Source organism: Rhinolophus hipposideros, assembly GCF_964194185.1.
Source record: "Rhinolophus hipposideros genome assembly, chromosome: 8".
Classification (NCBI taxonomy): domain Eukaryota; kingdom Metazoa; phylum Chordata; class Mammalia; order Chiroptera; family Rhinolophidae; genus Rhinolophus; species Rhinolophus hipposideros.
In genome coordinates, this window is record NC_138054.1 from 25,385,194 (window position 1) to 25,406,016 (window position 20,823).

General features: G+C 40.1%; 1 protein-coding gene across 3 annotated transcripts in view; it reads right to left on the reverse strand.

Annotated features, from left to right (window-relative positions):
- FNBP1L (formin binding protein 1 like) overlaps window positions 1–19,932 on the reverse strand; it is a 100,332-nt gene extending 80,400 nt beyond the window's left edge. For all 3 annotated transcript variants that reach the window (XM_081057095.1, XM_081057093.1, XM_081057094.1), the window contains exon 1: window positions 19,682–19,932. In XM_081057095.1, the coding sequence (XP_080913221.1) occupies window positions 19,682–19,705 (24 nt within the window). In that variant the 5' untranslated portion in view covers window positions 19,706–19,932. The remainder of the gene's footprint in view (window positions 1–19,681) is intronic.
- Window positions 19,933–20,823: the final 891 nt, after the last annotated feature.

The following is a 20,823-nucleotide window of genomic DNA, read 5'->3' on the forward strand; positions in this document are numbered from 1 at the left end:
GGGAGAAGGGAGAAGGAAAAGATCCTGCCATTCACCTCAGATTGTTTTATAACCTCCAACTATCACTTCCCCCACGTACCCCTAACTGGAAGGAGTATTACTTCATATAGTCTGCTTATTTTAGAACCAAAGTGAATTTGTGTGTTCCAGACATTTTAAAAAATAACGTTTCTGACAACTAAATAATTAGGTAGTCTATGTCTATCAATGGTACTTAGAATTATAGAAAGGATTCAAATTCATTAAAGAAAAAAAAGAATAAAAATAGATTTAATGTCTTATTAAATCTTTTAGCTTTCTACATAAAAATGTTTTAACCACAAAATGTATCAATTTAGAATGTGGTTACAGTAAGGTGTCTGAAATAGAAATATGGACCTTTCAAGTTAGACGAAAGTGTTTCCTCTCTGCCCGTCTGCTGTTATTGCTCAGGAAGGCTGATTCTCAATTTTAAAGTGCATGATCTCTACCTTTAAATTATATTTATACTTAGAGCATTTTTCCTTTGTTCTACTCCCACATCTGAGAAGCAATAGCAACTCTGTATGTAATTTACTTTTGTGTTAAAGAGTATTTAAAGGTTTGCTAAAAACTAGAAGAGCTTTATAGCATCAAGTGTACCAAGTTTGCAGAATGAACATGTACAACCTATTATTTTGTAGATTAACATCTTTTTCTATCATGTATTCAAGATAAAATCTTGGGTGGTAGTAACACAAATAAATCTAAAAGGGTTTATATTTGCCTCAGTTTTTATTCCAACATATAATTCAGCAGTTGTTGCTTGCTTATAAATACTATATAGTGAGGCAGCGTGTTACCATGTTTATACATGTGTTTCAGACTCATTCATTCATTTATTTTTCATGTATTCATCCAAGATAGACTCGTCGTATAGTAAACCATCTACTTCTCTGCATCGTCTTTGTCGCCACTATACTCCAAGCTATAATAACGTTTCTTGGAACACTGTAGTAGCCTCTTAACTGATCTCTCCATTCCTTTCTAGTCATTCTCTAATCCGTTTTTCACACTAGCTAGTGATCTTTTCAAAATACAAAGGTAATCATGCCAAGCAATACAGTACAATTGTTAAGAGCACTGATTCTGGAGCCATACTGCCTGGGTTCAAATCTAGACTCTGCCATTAATTAGCTGTGTTACCTTGGCCAAGCCACTTAACCTCTTGACCTCAGTTTCCTCATCCGTAAAATGGAGATGTCAATAGGTGTATCTTAAGTGGTTATAAGGATTAAATGAACTAACAAAGTAAGGGCTCTCTGAACGGTAGTCTGCCTCATCAACCCCAACCAACACATCTTTACCAGCTCTGTTTGTATTTGTATCCTTCCATTCAGACTGGCAGGTTTTGTGTTTTGTTTTGTTTTTTCCCATTTGAGAAAGGGCCGCACATGCTAATGTTTGCGGGCCTTTGCACACGATACCCCCCATCTCAACTCACCCTTCTGCCCTCTCACACACACCTGTTGCCTATTAGCACCTGATCGTTTTTCAGATCTCTCTTATATCCTTTCCACAGGGAGACCCTCCCTGAACCTAGAGGTGGGCTAGGTTTTTTTTATGCTGCTATCATCTTAAAGAATTTGTTCCTTTCCTTCATAGCACTTAGTTCTCTGTGTCACTATTTAATTAATAGCTCTCCTTTCCGCCATGTCTGATTTTGCTCATATTATACCCTTAGTGTTTAGCTGAACACTCATTTATTGAATTAAATGAATGAATAATAACTGCCATCTGTGCCAGGCATTGTGTTAAGTGCTTTACATATTATCTCATTTAATCTTATCTGATGATAGGTATAATTACTCCTATTTTACAAATGTGAAAAGTAAGGCTTGGGGTTTAGGAGCTAGTAAACGACGCTGGGCTAGGTGGGAGATACAAAGAATTAAAAGTAAATCCTGAACTGAGAACTTATAGTTTACTAAGAGCTGAATAAATGCTTCAAGTGAACACAGAATAAGTTACATACTATTTGTGCATTAGTATTGCAATGTTAGTGCTTGATCTAATGTCATGTGATGTTTTAATGCACTAATATACTAATAAAATTAAACAAGAGAAAGAACTTAGATGTATAAACATTGCAAAAAGAGAAGGCAGTTTCGTGACTTGCGGATCTAATACCCACAATACCTGGAAAACTCAAGAAAATGACTGAAAAATTACTACAAAATAAAATAACAACTCATTAGGGTAGCAAGATCCAGAATTAATATAGAGAAATTAGTCACATTATATACACAATTACCAGTTAGAATTTCTGCGTTAGCAAGATACCTTTGGGGGGGGGGGGAATCCCCAATCTACCAGAGTGCCTGGCTCACACACCTTCCAGTTTACCTACTACCTGATAAAATAAGGTACAAAATCTTTCAGAATGGCCTACAAGGCTCTGCCCACCATCTTTCTAGCTTCATTCCACACCACTCCTCCCCATTCAAAGACATGCTAAGACAAGTCATTCTTATCAGCATGGCCATTTCCATAAGGCCACTTCTACTAGACACAGTGCCTCCTACAAAGTAAGGAATCCACAAATGTCTGTTGAATGTGTGAATGACCCCCCAATAAAGAATTTAGAAATTATTGGGTAAATTAGATCCATTAAAGGTACTAAAAAAAAAGTTTTGGAGTCACAAAAGCCTGGGTTCAAGTTTAGCTCTGCATGGCAAAAGTTAACCTTTCTTATCAGTTTCATCTTCTATAAAATGGAGGTTATCACCACTTACTTCACTGAGTTGGCACGAAAATAACATCTACCAGAGTGCTTGGCACACACACCTTTCAAACTCTAAGTTCCTCCCTTCCCCAAATTCAACTCTTTCAAAAAGACATTCGGCCAGAATTATAGAAAATGGCTCAAAAATCACTTGTTAATTTACTTAACACTTTTCTTTAAAATGACTTATAACACAGAAAGATAAAATAATTTTTAAAGAGATTAGAAAAAAATGAAAGAAGACATAGAAATAACATGGTACCAAGAATGAAACATAATCAGATGAAAAAAATCCTAAACACTTGCTAACAGTGAACCAGAAATCTGACTATAAGTTTTCTAGCAGCCAAGTTCAAGACAGGCAATGCAAGTAATCATAGCAAACAGTTTGTATACAATAAAAAAACATAAGGGAAATTTCTCGCATGAGCCCCACAGAGAACACACTATAATGCAGTGGACAATATTCTAAACAGAATCCTTATGGTAAATTGACCAATTGTTCAGGCCTTCAAAAAATAACCTCTCTGCACATACACCGGGCTGGCTTCTAAACAAAATTAATGCAGTAAAGGCAGTGTACCGTTCACAGTAAAGAATGAAGGCTCTGAATACAGAAAGACCTGAATTTATATCCTGGTTCTACCACTTACTACGAAGTAGTTTTGTAAAAGACACTTAACCTGAGCCCCCAAAAGTAAGATACACTGCCTAAAATACAGTAAGTATTCAATAATCATTAGATTATTCCTAGTGGTGTTACTAAAAGCAATTCTGTGGGAGTGGAGAGAGAATGTGATGAACCCGAAGTACAAGGACTTTCTAATGTCCTGGTTTAACATAAGTATAGCCGAGTATAGAGCATGTAAAGCAATGGCACTCAAACTTTGGTATGATCAGAATCCTGTCACACTGGGTCTCAGCTCCCGCTCCCCGCATGAGAACGCAGGATGTGGCAAGGCCAAAAAGGAACACCCACAGAGCCATGGATAGGGGGTTCATACCGCTATATTCTCGCTGGCTGGCAGCTGGGTTGGAGACACAGGAAGCAGGAGCCTCATGATGCGCAATCCGCTGTGCGCTTCTCTGCCAACCAACCCACCAACCAGCGTAGCGACGGCAGTTATATCAGTGGCCAATGGCAAACCGGTAACAGCTGATGGCCAACTAGTCACAGCTGATGGCCATCTGATTACAGCCGACGGCCATCTACTACCCGAGCCAAGACCTTTCCACATGAGGCCGAGAGCCTGGAAACTGCTCTCTGGGACTCTATGGGGACTCTGTCCCCACAATCACCTAGGGCTGTTTTTCAAAAAATCCAAATTCCTGAGCCTCATTTCCAGAGATTCTGATTCAGGTTAGAGTACAGCTCGGGAGTTTGTCTTGTTGTTACTGCCTTTCAATTACTGGAGATGATTAGAAAGATCATCCAGATACGAGGATTGCTAAATAACAGAATTACTAACAGTAATAATTATTAATAGTAATGTTTCTCAGCCTGTGGTAAGAACCACAATTAACAGAAATTAACAGCTAATTAACAGAATTATTAACAGTAATGTTTCTCAGCCAGTGGTAAGAACCACAATTACCAACAAAGACATAAAACTCCAGATGGCCAACAGCCCTAGAACTTAATAAATCAAAATCTCCAAGCCAAACTAGCCAAATGACCAAAAGCTGACTGATATAAAAGAGAAGTTGTTGTTGTAGTTTTGTTGTTGTTATTGTTCAATAGAAAGGCATAAAAATCTACAAAATATATCAATAACCTCTGGACTATAAGAAGTTGAATGTAGGAATGATCAACATTTTACTTAAATAAGAAACAATTAGAATAAATAAAAAAGAGCTAAGTCCTCGACCTGGATAATACAATCAAAACACTAAGAGAAAACAAAAATGTGACTTCAATTCACATTAACAACTAACATTCTATCTACACTATACTTATTTATAGTGTAGAAGCATTTGAACCTTGCATAACTAAAAAAGAATATTGCCATTCCTTTTCTTAGGCTAGAACTGAAGAACCACCAAAATATCTTAGTTATGAGCATTAACTAAATTCTTCAATAAAATTCAGAATTCAAAAGGTCATGCATGAATTATGCAGAATGCTTTCCTTATTTTAAAATATCTCCTATACCCCAAATGTCCTGGTCTTTCATAGTTGAAACTACTGAGCTCTAACCACATAAGAAAGCTTTCTACCTAGCTAATGAAAAGGGCTGCTATCATAGAGCTAAGGAAAGGAAGCCGAGTGCCAGTTAGCTGAAAAGTTTCTTAACAAAAGTAAGATACCATAGTTAATATTTACATTTGAATTTTAAGATTCTTAAATTAAATGCCAAAATCAAACATCTTTTAGTTTGAAAGGGTGGCTGACAAGTTCGACGAGAAACATCAAATATAAAACAGTATCTTCTTAGCATCACAATTAAATTTCTCCATTTCTCAGTACAGTACCACTGCCATCAATAAGTCTTTATTTATTTAGTTTTTAAACATTTTATTGGGGAAGGGGAACAGGACTTTATTGGGGAACAGTGTGTGCTTCCAGGACTTTTTTCCAAGTCAAGTTGTTGTCCTTTCAGTCTTGGTTGTGGAGGGCGCAGCTCAGCTCCAGGTCCAGTTGCCGTTGCTAGTTGCAGGGGACACAGCCCACCATCCCTTGTGGGACTTGAGGAATTGAACCTTGTGGTTGAGAGGACGCGCTCCAACCAACTAGCCATCCAGTAGCTCAGGGGCAGCTCAGCTCAAGGTGCCGTGTTCAATCTTAGCTGCAGAGGGCGCAGCCCACCATCCCTTGCGGGAGTCGAACCGGCAACCTTGTGTTTGAGAGCCCACTGGCCCATGTGGGAATCGAACCGGCAGCCTTAGGAGTTAGGAGCATGGAGCTCTAACTGCCTGAGCCACCGGGCGGGCCCCCGGTTTTTATTTATATTTTACGAATACATACTACCAAGGCAAATTAAGGTGAATACTTATACTTAAAAATTAACTGAGGTGAACAGACATATCTCCAAAGAAGATATACAAATGCACAAACAACACATGACAAGATGCTCAAGGTCATGTCACAGGGAAACGCAAATCAAAACCACAATGAGATACCACTTGATACCCACTACGATGGCTATAATCAAAAACTAAGATAATACCAAGTTTGGCAAGAAACTTGGTGAAGAAATCAAAACCTTTCTTGGTGAAGAAATCAAAACCGTCACACATTGCTACTGGGAATATCAAGTACAAAACAGTTTGGGAATTCCTAGTAAAACATAGTTACCATATGACCCAGCAATTGTACTTAAATATATGCCCAAGAGAAATAAAAACATCTTTCCACACAAAAACTTATGCACAAATGTTCACAGCAGCATTATTCACAATAGCCAAAAGCAGAAACAACCCACATGTCCATCAACTGATAAATGGGTTAATAAAATGTAGCTTGTACATACAATGAAATATTATTCAGTAATAAAAAAGAATGAATTACTGATATATGCTAGAACATGGATGAATCTTAAAAACATGCTTACTGAAAAATGCCAGTTTGGGTGGCTGGTTGGCTCAGTTGGTTAGAGCGCAGTGCTCATAACACCACGGTCGCTGGTTCGATTCCCACATGGGCCAGTGAGCTGCGCCCTCCACAACTAGACTGAAAACAATGACTTGACTTGGAGCTGATGGAGCCTGGAAAAACACACTGTTCCCCAATAAATAAAAAATAAATAAATAAATAAATAAATAAATAAATAAATAAATAAACAAATAAATAAAAATGCCAGTCACAAATGACTATATATTGTATGATTCCATTTATATGAAATGTCCAGAATAAGCAAATCTTTAGAGAAAGAAAGATTGGTGGTTTCCTAAAGCTAGGGTTGGGGAACGGGGAGAAATAGAGAGTGTCTCCTAATAGATACTATCTCTCTTTTGAGGGGGGAAAAAAAGTCACAGAAAAATAAATCAGTGGTGGGGAGAGGGTTAGGGAGGAGGGAGGGATGAACAGGTAGAGCACAGAGGATTTTGAGGGCAGTGAAAAACGACTCTGTATATTATAATGGTGGCTACATGTCATTATACATTTGTCTAAACCTATAGCATGTACCACACCAAGAGTGAGCCCTAATGTGAACTATGGACTTTGGGTGATAATGATGTGTCCAAGTAGGTTCATCCATTGTAACACATGTCCCACTCTGGTGGAGAATGTGGGTAATGGGGGAGGCTGGGCATGTGGGGGCAGGTGGTGTTACGGGAAATCTCTACCTTCTGCTCAGTTTGGCTGTAAATCTAAAACTGCTCTTAAAGAAAGTCTATCAACAGAAAAAAACAGATCAGAGGTTGAGGTGGTGAGGGATAAACAGGTACAGCACAGGGGATATATTTTTTTTTGGCAAGAGGGAATAATTTTTTTATTGCAGTAAGGTCATCATAACACAAAATTTACCATCATCATCATTTTAAATGTACAATTCAGTGATGTTAAGTCCATTCATATTGTTCTGCAACCATCACCACCACCCATCACCAGAATTCTTTTCATTTTCAAAACTGAAACTCTATACTCATTACTATAAACAGTAACTCCTCGTTTCCCCCTCCCTCCTTCCCCCAGCAACCACCATTTTACTTTCTGTGTCTACTCTAGGTACCTCCTATAAGTGAAATCATACAGGATTTGTCTTTTTGTGACTGGCTTAATATAATTTAGCATAATGTCCTCCAAGTTAATCCATGTTTTGTAGCATATGCCAGCATTTCCTTCCTAGATTTTTAACGCTTAATATTCCATTGTATCTATACACAGCTTTACTTATGTATTTATCTATTGATGAATATTTGAGTTGCTTCTACCTTCTGGCTACTGTGAATAATGTTATAACCCTGCATGCAATTCTTCTGGGTATATACCCAGAAATGAAATTGCTGGATCATATGGTAATTCTATGGTTAATTTCTGAGGGACAGCCATAGTGTTTGTCACAGCAGCTGCACCATTTTATATTCCCACCAACAGTGCACAGGGGTTCTAATTTCTTCACATCCTTATCAATATTTGTTATTTTCCATTGTTTCGATAGTAGCCATTCTGATGGATGTAAGGCAGGCCACAGAGGATTTTTAAGAGATGAAACTATTCTATATGACCTTGGAATGGTGGATACATGACATTATACATTTGTCAACACCTACAGAACTCCGTGGCACAAAAAATAAACCTTAATGTATGCTTTTTTAAAAAAAATTATTGAGAAACTCAGAAGATCCCAGCAAAGAATGCAGACTGTGATAAGAAAATCTAACTATATTATATACGCATGAAACAACTTCATTTAAGAGGATGGGGGATGGTGCTGACCTAAGTAACTTTGAAAATGAAGAGTCTGTAAGACTAAAGGGAAAAGGAACTGCACATACAAGGTGTGATCAAACAATACAGTGAATGTTGAAATAAATTTATTACAATAATAGACACATTGCCATTAATCCCCCTCAAAATACTCCCCTTTGCTTTGAACACACTTATCCCATCATTCTTGACACTTTGTGAAGCAGTTCTGGAAGTCCTCTTTCGTGAGTGTCTTTAGTTGCACTGTCATGGCTGCCTCTATGTCCTGAATCATTGACTTTGGGGAAGAGCAAGAAGTCGCCCGGTGCCAGATCCGGTGAATAAGGTGGATGAAAACACACCGTAATGTTTTTATTTGACAGAAATTGCCATATACCAGAAGTGATGTGTGACACGGAGCGTTGTCATGATGGAGGATGATTCATGGCACGCTTTAAAACACACCTTCTCTCAACCGTAGCTCACACCCGACTGACTGCATCAAACAACCTGAAACTTGTCACGCACTGTTACGAAGGCTCGATGTGCCGCTTCCCGTATTGAAGACCCTGCCTTTCTGTTGGATGGCACTCGGCAGCAGCATTCGCTGTATTTTGTGATCACAACGAATAAGGCCATGGATGTGACATGGATGTCACACGTCGCTTCTGGTATATGACAATTTCTGTCAAATAAAAACATCACGGTGTGTCCTCGTCCACCTGGTGAATACCAGATCTGGCACCGTGAGACTTCTGGCTCTTGCCCAAAATCAAAATGACCACGAAAGGTAAACGTTTTGAATTGATTCAAGACATCGAAGCAGCCACAGCAGCACAACTAAAGACACTCACGAAAGAGGACGTCCAGAGCTGCTTCAGGAAGTGGCAGGAATGGGATAAGTGTGTTGGAAGTGAGGGGGGATATTTTGAGGGAGATTAATGGCAATGTGTCTTTTACTGTAATATTTTTTTTTTTACATTTAAACATGCACAGTATCTTTTGATCACACAGGGTAAGTACTATACTCTAGTTGATAACCTTCTTCCCCAGAGGGCTATAGGTTAACAACTCTGATTTTGCTATAGACATATATTGAAAAGGAACACTTAAGTAAATGAATAGCAGCTGAAGGGAACTGTTGTTATACTAGAACAGGAATTTATAGATAGGCAAGGGGAAGAAACTAGAAAGATACACGTGGTAATGGATTAGAGTTGGAGACATCAGTAAGAACTCTAATATAGATACAGATGGTTACATATAGAAATATCTGTACATGTGTAAATACACAGCTTAGTATATACACATATACTTCTGTTTTATCTGCTGAGAGGGAGTAAAAAGAAATGAAATCCCAGTAGCAACAAGCAAATCTAGCACCCATATCTTGGTTTCTAATACCATTCTCTAACAAAACAAACCAAGGCTTTTTGGGAAAACTGCTGATTCTAGAACTGGTGCAGGAAATATGCAAGATAAGCCTGAACCATCTTGTAGTCCCAGAAAATACTTTTAAAAATCTTTTTTGATGGAGATGTGTCACAGGGGCACAGGTGCCAAATGAAAGAGCTCCCAATGGCCAAAGCTGGGACAATCTGAACAACAAAATGAATGCAGGAGTATTGGATTATAACCCAAAATATATAATAAATATCCTTGAGTCCATACAGACATAAATAAATGATTGAATAAGTCAATAAATGGAGACAAATATCCCGTGTAGAATTCCAAATAAGTTAGGTAGATACTCCACCCTAACAGAAAGGAATGTAAATTCTCTCTTTAAGTGTGGGCTGCACAGGGTGACTTCTTCCAGAGATTACAGTATAGAAAGAAGGGAAAAATTACACTGGAATAACCCAACAAAAGCTACTTCAGCCAGATAACGAAGAATAATATCAACAGTGATAAATCCTACTGATAATATGTACCCTTGAAATGATGTGATTAAAATGACACATGATCTTCCTTCCCAAAACCCATAACCCCAGTCTGATCATGACGAAAAGATCGGACAAATTCCAATAGAGGGGTATCATACAATACACCTGACCAGTACTCCTCTAAACTCACAAGGTCACCAAACACAAGGAAAGTCTGAGAGCGGCACAGACAAGAAGTGACTAAGGAGGCAAAACAACTAAATGTGATGTAGAACAGAAAAAGGCATTAAATAAAAACTAAGGAAATCTGAATAAACTATGGACTTCAGTTAACAATAATGTGTCAATATTGGTTCATTAATTGTAACAAATGTACCATATATCAATTTAAAGAGAAAATAAGAAAAGCAAGTGCCAGGATGACGGCCTCTTACTCTCTGGAGAAAATTTTACAGTTTGGTATAACATTCAGGTGACTAAGAAACCTGGGTAATTACGGGATATCTTTACTGTTTCCAACATTCAGGAAAACTGTCAACTCACAAAATAAACCTCTGGACTTCTTTCAGGAACTTTTCCTCAGTCGCGGCAGTGCCTTCACTCAGCCTGGGGTCAGCTCAACTTCACCACACCCCGTGCCATCAATTCTGGATACCTGTTCAGAACACCCAGCTGTTCTGGCCGGTGGTGTCAGCACGGCATGGTGTGGCCAACAAGCAGCAGCCCATAAATTCCAAGGTAAGACACATGAGCCCTTTACCACCAGGCCTCTTAAAACGATGATGGTCTGTTTAAATCCCCAAATACCTCATCTCTAAAATATCTGCTCTGTCACATTTATATTATTGCCTTTTCTTAACTCCTATGCTATTATTCAAATTCATTCTCTCTCTCTCCCTCTCCCACTCTCTTCTCTCTCTCGTCATCATTAACTCATTGGGACAGAGACCATAAATGCTGTTTTGTGATGCCTTGTACCTATCTTTCATTCTAATAGAACCCTAATTTTGTTCAAGTGGAAATGTGCCCAACTTTGGACAGTGAGACCTAAGGGGAAGTTTGTTGTGGGACTCTGGGAAAGCTTTTGCCCTCCTGATAAACAGGCAGATATAGGTGATTTCCTGACTTCCTTCCTTCCTTCCTTCTTTCCTTCCTTCCTTCCCTTCTTGTCTCCCTCCCTCCCTCCCTTCCTTCCTTTTGCCTTAAATACAGACATAATGATTGGAGCTGCAACCATCCCCTTGCAATCCTGCAGGAAAGTCCAAAACAGTTGCAGAAATGCTGACCCTAAGGGTGTTTAGTTCATGAACCCATGTCAGTGACTGTCTGTCTACCTCCAAATTTCTAGTTATATAAGACAAACTATTTGTTGAAGACCTGTTTAAAAAAAAAACCAAGTGTGGCGCCCAACATCATAAACAGCTATGACAAATGTGACTTCAAAGCCTATACAGTACACCTCAGAAAGAATAGTACACCTCCTGGCTTTCACAAGGATTGGAAAAGAAATAGAAGATCTGAACAATCCCAGGTAAACTATCAAGCAAAAGCCCTTAAAGGGATCAAAAACTTCAAACAGCCCAAACCTTAAACTTATAGGTAGGGCATATCAGAGCTCAGTAGGCCCTAATCTTGACAGACATCTTTGCAAGATCCTGTGATGTCCTTTAAGTGAAGTTTAAAAAAAAAAAAAAAAACACCTACAAAACTAATCAACAGCAATACAAGTCAGAATAGTGGTTACCCTGGGTGGGGTGTGTTTACTAAGGACGGCATAAGGGAGACCCTATATCTTCATTTTGGTGGGACTTACCATGAGTGCATTCATTTTTTTTTTAAATCTTAATGCTGCTCATATAAGATTTGAACACTTTAATGCATGAATGTTGTAGCTTAATGAAACTTTTAAAATTTTATTGGGGAATGTTGGGGAGTAGTGTGTTTCTCTAGGGCCCATCAGCTCCAAGTAGTTGTCCTTCAATCTAGTTGTGGAGGGCACAGCTCAGCTCCAACTCCAGTTGCTGTTGTTTTGTTTGTTTGTTTTTTAAAGATTTTACTGGGGAAGAGGAACAGGACTTTATTGGGGAACAGTGTGTACTTCCAGGACTTTTTCCAAGTCAAGCTGTTGTCCTTTCAATCTTATTTGTGGAGGGCACAGCTCAGCTCCAGGTCCAGTTGCCGTTGCAGGGGGGCGCAGCCCACACCATCCCTTGCGGGAGTCGAGTAGTCGAACCAGCAGCCTTGTGGTTGAGAGCCCACTGGCCCATGTGGGAATCGAACCGGCAGCCTTCAGCATTAGGAGCACGGAGCTCCAACTGCCTGAGCCACCAGGCCAGCCACCAGTTGCTGTTTTCAATACTTGTAGGGGCACAGCCCACCATCCCATGTGGGAACTGAACCGGCAACCTTGCTGTTAAGAGCTCACACTCTACCCAACTGAGCCATCCGGCGGCCTCTCCAACACCTCACAGGCAGCTCGTTGTCTTCAATCAGTTGTGAAGGGCACAGCTCATAGAAATCGAACCGGCAACCCTGTTGTTCAGAGCTCACACTCTAACCAACTGAGCCATGCCGCCGCTCCAATTAAACCTTTTTAAAATAAGAAAATTTTCAGATTAAAAAAAAGGTCACAAATATTAATTATATTCAGCCTTGGCAAAAGTAAAGGATGTTAACTTAATTTAGTTCAAGGTCTAAGTCCAGAAGGTTGATTCAAAAGTAATGGTTTCTGTGTTTATTTAAAAGCTATTTACCACAGTCGTTTCAATGATCTTGATTTTTATAATTTATACTGGAAAAAAATCTCAACCATCATTAACATTTGTCAAAATTTTCTGTGAATGACTTAACACTTGTACTCTCTGAAATCAATCTTTTATGTTTTTCCAATTCATTAAGTCTCAATTTACATTTACATTGTGCTTACATATGACCATCCATTAATGCTCAGAATATATGACAAACAGAACGTTCACAGTTCTCATTTTTAAAATTCAAAAGGCCACATCACTAATCATTTGTACTCAAATATTCAAGGAAATGAGAATTCCACACCTGAAGAAATTGAGATGAAGTTCATAGGAACAGACACAACTAGTTATATTTCCAGATTATAGAAAGGATCCTTAAATTTAAACAAAGCTATGAGAAATATACACACTCTGGGGAAAAAACGTAGTATTCAAACATAATTTGATGATAGTGAGAGCAATCCATGGATTCCCTCATTCAACCAATATTTCAGTGCTTATTATATTCCTATTTCTTTTCCACAAATTAGGTATATGGCAGGAACAACAGAATAATGTGCTTAGAAACATTTTACTCTCTAGAAACAACAAAATAATGTGCCAAAATAAAAAAAAGTCTGACTCTATACAAGTATGCTTTTTCAAACTATAACAAATATATAACAGTAATAGTTCACATATTTCATGAGGTATTGTTAAAGTCTGATGATTAGTTCTCTATTGAGAACTTAAAAAAAAAATTGTTCCTGAGCCCCAATTATTAATGACTAATTTGGATTCAACAGGGACATTTCATAAAAATTTTTATTCTTATTATTCTAGACTTCCTTATCTTGGGCTCCAGACAAATTCTAAATGCTGAATCCCACATTACAAAAAGTAGTCAGATATCACTTTACAAAGAAGTGGTTTTAAATAAATAGTCAATGAAAATTCTGTAAAATTAATCTCAGAATTAACACATTTTATTATGGGGAAAAAGAGAAAATGCTGAAAAGCACAGATGACAATATTAAAATTAACTGTAAGCACAATAAATTATTTTAAGCACAATTTGCTTCTATTATCAATTAAGAATTTATATCTCTAAATATTCTAACCTATTTTATTATATGAGAAACTTTGTCTATAATTCAGCTCACAAAACTAGTAATTAAAGCAAAACTGGGAGGATCAAAACTTATTGAATTTTCCCAATGAATACCTCTCATCCTCAGAAAAAGCACTGGAGCTAAACAGATATAAAAGCAAAAGTATTGTCATAGATAAGGGGGAAAGGCAAAATAGTATAAACAAATTACGGAATAACGTTAAAAATATACAACTGATTTCAGAACAAATAACATATTATTAAAGGACCCAACATCTTTTAAATATTCTTGTAGAGGTGATAAAATCAATACAACTTTCATCTCCTAAAACCCAGAGTTGTTCCTCCCACTACCACCGAGGATTCAGAAGACAGAGATAATCCCTTTCACTAACACAAATTAAGATTTCCTTCTGTGGATTTTTAAATGGTCTCAAATTGAGTTAGCTATATGCTCCTGCATAATTACATGCTCTTGCTTGCTTGAGCTGCTCTCACTCTCTCTCTCTCTCTCTGTCTCTCTCTCTCTCTCTGTCTCTCTCTCACACACACACACACACACACACACACACACACACACACACACTTCATGAATGTGAATCAAGCATTCATTCAGCCAGACGAACCTCTTAGCCTGGTCTCATTCTACCCTTCATCACTATTTTCAGGCTCACATTCAAAACGAAGCCAAACCTAACCACTATACTCAGGTCAGTCCAGCAAACATTTCCTAAAGAAGATCCTGGTAGCGTCTGGCTCTATGCCAGGCAGGGCACTGGTAGCTGAGGATACAGTAATGAATCAGACAATGAATAAGCAATGAGTAAGACATGATTTCTGCCCTCTAGGAACTTCTCAGGAACCCCCATATGCAAAAACCCTTCTTATTCTAAGTATCTTTTTCATATGTCTGATATACTGTACATAGCTTGAACTAATATATAGAATAGCTCTTGCTTCCTATAAAACAAAACCTTTATAAAAATCATTTCTTACTAGTTTTTCTTACTAGCTTTGCAGGTATTATTGTGTTCCCCAAAGAAGAATTTTCCTTTTTTTGCTATTGAGATGAAAATGTTTAAAGACTGTAGATTATTAAGTAAAATACAACTTGTAGGTATACACTGCAGGTGCTCCATAATGATAAACCGTTACTATTCTCTTGTATTACTATTACTCTCTTGTGTTACTATTACTATTGTATTATCTCTTACATTACTACTACTATCCATTACTATGACTATTTTCTGCCTGCAAACATGGGTTGCTATACAGGAAAAAATAGGTAGAATATATTTTTAAGTTTCCAGCCAAAGCCACATTTTATAGATGGGGGAGAGGAGAAAGAATGAGTGTTTTAAGATAAAGGAAGGGAAGGGGAATGGAAATGCGTAGTTTAAGGAAGTAGGAACACAGAAGAGATAGTGGTTAGAGGCAGCTCTCCAGCTCCCATCTTATTATTATAATCAGGACAGAAGGTGTCTTGATTAACTCTCAACCTCCTTAACAAATAAAATCTGTAATGCAATGTTGAATATGAAAATTCTACCAACAAAAGGGAATGTAAGATATAAACATTACACCATGACTATTTTCCAAAGATCTGAATGTACAAGAAATAACTACAGTATAAGGTAGTAGGTCCCATAAGAGATGATAATATGCAGAATGTGTAGCCTGAAGGGAGGGGGCTGATAGGAACTGGTCGACAGAAGATATTCTGGACAGTGATGTCAACATGTAGGGGAGAATTTGATGTTTAGAAAGGAATTATCACCTCGAGATGACTCTAAGTTTCCTCACAAAGGGCCTTCATAAATCTCACCATACACTGCACAGTGCTTCCCTATGACAGACACAATAATTATTTTATGTTTTAAACTTAACTAAATTCCTACAACAGTTTCATGGCCTTTGAAAAGGCACTACAGTTCACATCGACAAAGAAGTTTTGTCAACCTTCTCTAGATAAGTGCCTTCTTAAAAATTTGAAGTAAAACTAAAGTCAATATTACAGATATGGTCTAACCATTATAGACAACAACGGGACCAAATTCTTTTGTTCTAGACAAATCTATTAATGTGGCCTAAGATTTCATCAGCTATTTTGGCAGTCAAGTCACCAAGCTATCAGTCAGGTAAATTCACAAGAACTACCTTTAGATCAGTTCTTCCCCAATCTGTAAAAAATTTTAACCCCAAACTAGTACCAAAACTTAACTTTATCATTTTGGCTTCAGTTTGTTTAGACTTTCTTGAACTATTACCTAGACCACCTAATCTATGATCATCACCTACAAAAGCCTTCAGAACCATAAAGACGTCCTCCGGGGTGCACATATTAATAAGTAACCAATACTCTGGGTAATGCAGTAAACTATCAACTGGGCAAAAAACATGCATGATCACCTATGGGCATCGTTTTAGTCAAAAACAAAGAAAAAGATTAACCCAGCCCTACACTCAAGGGGTTGAGTACACTTACAATATACTTAAATGTTAAAATAGAAGCGCCATATAAAGTGCTCTGAGGACAAAGGAAGAATTAAACTAAAGCGTTAAGACTAAGGGTGTTACATAATGAATCCACTGAATCTATCAGCCAACATACATTCTTCAATTTCTTCCAAAAAGATATGAGATTTGTATAATGCACTCAGCTAATAATATGATATAAATCACAATGGTATTTAAATAATACACTCTTAAAACTAAGAACCAAAACTCACATTGACCAGGTATAAAACAGGCTTATAAATCCCTATAAATTAAGTCAAGATATTTGAACCTACCTTCTAACTTCCAGACTACTCTATTCATTTCCCTTGGGGAGTAAAATTTTTTAATAAATCATGATATGAATGTGATGTGCTCAACCACGCATTTTTTCGTATCTATGAGTATACATACACTCACAACACAAGCATGGATTGTTGTTGTTGTTGTTGAACTTTAACCAAGCTCAATTTCCTTACTTATAAAAAGAACTAATAATTACAAAATCTGTGCTTTGTGAAATCATTAATTCATATTTGGTCTGTTTTTTATCCAACCATTCTTCCTGTGGTAATAAAGAAATCAACACAATAAACAATGCCTAAGACGTTACCTTAGTGACACTGCATCTTGAAGACATGAAGACGCCGCAGACTGTTTGATATTACCCACAACACAGAACGGAGTGTCTAGCATATATTCACTATCTTACGGAAACGCTCATTCAGAACACTGGAAATCCCTTACAGCACAGCTCAACTGTATTACCAGTTAATTCCTATCCCCTCATGTGAAACTATACATCAAAAGTGACACAACCCACTTGACCTATCACCATTAGTCCCCCAGAATCAGTATTAGAGCGGTTCTCTAATTTATTTTATTACTTTATTCTCAAATTTAACATAAATCTTAAGAAGCATTAAGACATCAACACAACTCCAATGAATGCTATAAGAAAAAAAACTCAAATTGAGTGCATTTCTGCATATCATCATTTTTTCTAACATCCTCTCAATATTCAAACTTTTGGGACAGTAATGTGATCCTAAACATGGAATAATAGGAGAAGTGGTTTCTAAATTCGAACTTTCAAGAGAATTTTCCCAACCTCAAATTCCTCAATGGCAAGAGCACAGTGTAGGTGTTTATTACAATCCACTGGAAGTACTATATCCTTTTTCAAAACTGACAACAGTAAAAACAGGAAGTCTAGTGAAATTTTTGTAAGGTCTTTTCTGGTCCTAACAATAGTTCTCTACACCAATTTCTACTTATCTAAGGATTAAGCATCCAGTTGATATTATTCTAACAAACGTTTCCCTCAAATCCTCAAACCACTAAAAAATTTAAAAGAGATTAAATTATAAGAGAAAAATTAATTTAAAATATTGTTCATAATTTCCAAAAGACACAAAACAAGTTTTAGTTAGAACAGAAATTCCCATCTCTTCTACAGTTTACCTTTTCAAATTGCTGAGAAACTCTTCATATGCTGAAAGTAAATAACCAAATTATAGGAGACAGTGAGGGTCTGGTAATCGCTTCTGAATGCATTATATTCTTAAATTTAAAATTTCTTTAAAACTTTAAAATGTTCCTTTTAGTCTTCACTAAAATATTGTATTGTTTCTCCTTAAAACTGTTCTATAGTGTGATACAGTGTGTTTTTGAATCTTAAGAGTTAAAACTGAATAATATTCCTCCACTATTTTCCTATATGTACTCTTAAAAAGTATTCTGCTTACATTTTTTTGCTCCTTCTGAAACGCAGGTCGTTTAGGTATGTAAAAATAAAAACACTCTCTAATAAAAACGGAAAATAAAACTATCCTTTAATTGATGACACGCTATAATCAATTATAGAATGTACAAAACCAAAGGGAAAAGACATAATGCCTGAGAATCTAATCAAAGTAAAAAGCTAAGTGTTACATAATTCATTTACTACGTATATAATCCTCCCCAATATAGGAACAATTAATGCTATCTAAGAAACGAAATGGAGAGGCAGGCTCCTGAGGTATTTTCTCCTGGGTGGTGTGTTCATAGACTAAGCAAACACTTGTCCAGAACGTAGCAGGAGATTCCTGAACTAGGTTAAGTAGACGTTCAACTAGATGAACTCTAAAGTCTCTTTCAAGCCTAATATTCCCAATCTGTGAGTAAAGTGTGCAAAATAACCTAAGGAAACATTTTGCCCTTCAATTAAGCGATCTGCCCTCATTCCCATCCTAACGGCACGTACGGAGACCAAAAAGTTCATTCTCCCCTGCTCTGCAGGGCTTTCCCGAGATCCTCGTTAACAAAAGGCACGGAAAATATGCACAGGTGGGATAATAAGGGGAGTGGCTGAAGCCAGACCGCTCCCGGGACAGCGCCCCCACGCCCCCGGTCCCTCCGCAGCACCTGAGAAATCACTGCCCTCCACTCTTCCACCCTTCAGTGGCGGCGTCGCGAGCGAATCCGTGACCTACTACAGCCCACCCGCACCTTGGCCAGACGCTGGGCATTGTCTGGAGCCTCCAGCGCCAAGAAAGGCAAGGAAGAAAGAGAAAGAAAAGAGGGAACACGAGCGAGAATAAAGAACAACGGAAGGGGAAGTAAAGCAATTGGGAAGTCCTACGCTCCTTTGGGCAAAATTGGCTTCCCCATCGATCCATTGAATTCAGATCCCAAAACCCAACCCCCCACGGCCCCCACGGCAGCCAGGGTGGCCCAGTGGGAGTTCCCGAGGCTACGCGGGTCCGAAGCCAGGAGACAGGGAGAAGGAAATGGGCGTGTGGGCTGGGCCCGACTGGCCGGAGGCCGGACTCCGAACAAAGCCGCCGGGCTCCCCCTACCTGGGGCCAGGACGGCGGGCGGCGCCTCGCTGCTCCCCGCGCCACCCCGGCCCGGCGACGCCTCGCCCCGGGGACCCCCGCCCGGGCGGGGAGCCGCGGCAGACCCCCTTCCCGCCCGCGAACAGCGCCCCTTCGGGACAATGGGCCCCCTCCCCCGCCTCGAGGCGGGGAGATACAAAGGCAGAGAAGCGCGGCGCGGCCCGGAGCCAGGCGTCCGGAAAGTGCAGGCGGAGGACGGCGAGGGGCAGGAGGGGACGGCGGCGGGCGCGGGAGCCCGGGGGCCGCTGCCCCCGCCGGCCGAGGCGCTGCCCGGAGCCCCACCGCGGCGGCAGGGGCGGGAAGGCAGACCAGCAGCCTTTCCCCCGGGCCGAGAGCGGCTGCACACAAAGGGGAGCGGGACCCCCGACCTCCGCCGGGGCCGGGGACCGCCCGACGCGCTCTGCCCGCCGACGCTCAGCCGCGCCCGTCCAGCCCGCGCCCCTCGGGGGCCGGTCCGCGCGGGGCGCCCCTCTCCCCGACTCACCCACAGCTCCGTGCCCCAGCTCATGGTGGAACTTGAAGCGACTCGGGCCGTCTGGCTACCCCGCTGTCCGTCCGTGGGCTCTGCCGTCAGTCTGTCCGACCTTGCACTGGCTGACCGGCGGGCTCGCGGCTGTGCTGCTCTACCTCCGAAGGTGCCGCCACAGCCGGGCTCCCCAGTGAGTGAGAAAGAGTCGCCAGGAGCCGCCGCCGCCGCGTCCCCGCCTCCGGGAGCCGGCAGGGAGGGGGCCCGGCCGAGGGGAGGCGGGACCGGGGAGGGGCGGGGGCGGGGCGCGGTGCACCCTGGGATCGGGGCGGACCCGCGCTCTCCGGGCCGCGGCCGGCAGGGTCGTCTCGCAGGCAGGTCGGCCACCGGCCCCGCTCTCTGCCGGGTGTCTTCCCGCCCCCTCCCGGGGGGGGGGCGGACAGTCCCGCTGCCGCCGCTCGGATCTCTGTCCAAGATGGAAAAGGAGACAGGAAAAAGACGCCCATCGCCCTTCTCTTAGAGCCCCCTTAGATGAGGCTACTCGAGTCCCGCGCCTTTCCTGCTTGTGCTCCTCCACTTGGGAGAAACACTGGCAAGGAAACCTCATCCAAATCCCTGGGTTTCGATTGTGGAGAGTTGCGTTTTATTTAGAAGGCAAAAAGTCTTGATGGTTAAGGGTGATCTTAAAATGTGTAGCAGTTGAATGTCAAATGTGCATGCAACGTGCCCCTGATTCTTTTTCTAATAAAACGTTTTCATTTTTATAATTTCTGTTAGGAAATCATAAAAAGAGGCAGATCTTGCAGCATTCATTTGGGGATGTTGCCATGACACGAGATGGAAGACATGGTCAAATGTGTGCCAAGCTCTCACCTGCAGGAAATGAGACTGAGCTTGCCGGTTTTCTGGAATGGGCACCTTGTGTATGGGGATTGCATAGGAGCCAGGTTCCTCCCCCGTTGTGCCAAAAGCCTATTCTATTTGGAACTTAAGATATCTCAACATTCAGAATGTTAGAACCGTGGAGGCAGGTCCACCATTTCCTTTTTCCTCAGTGGAGTTACTTCCCAGTCTTTCTGAGCAATCATTAACTACAGTCAGCACGTTTGGCTGGCGCTATTAGATCAAGTACACTTAACTCCCTAACATATGCTTTAGCA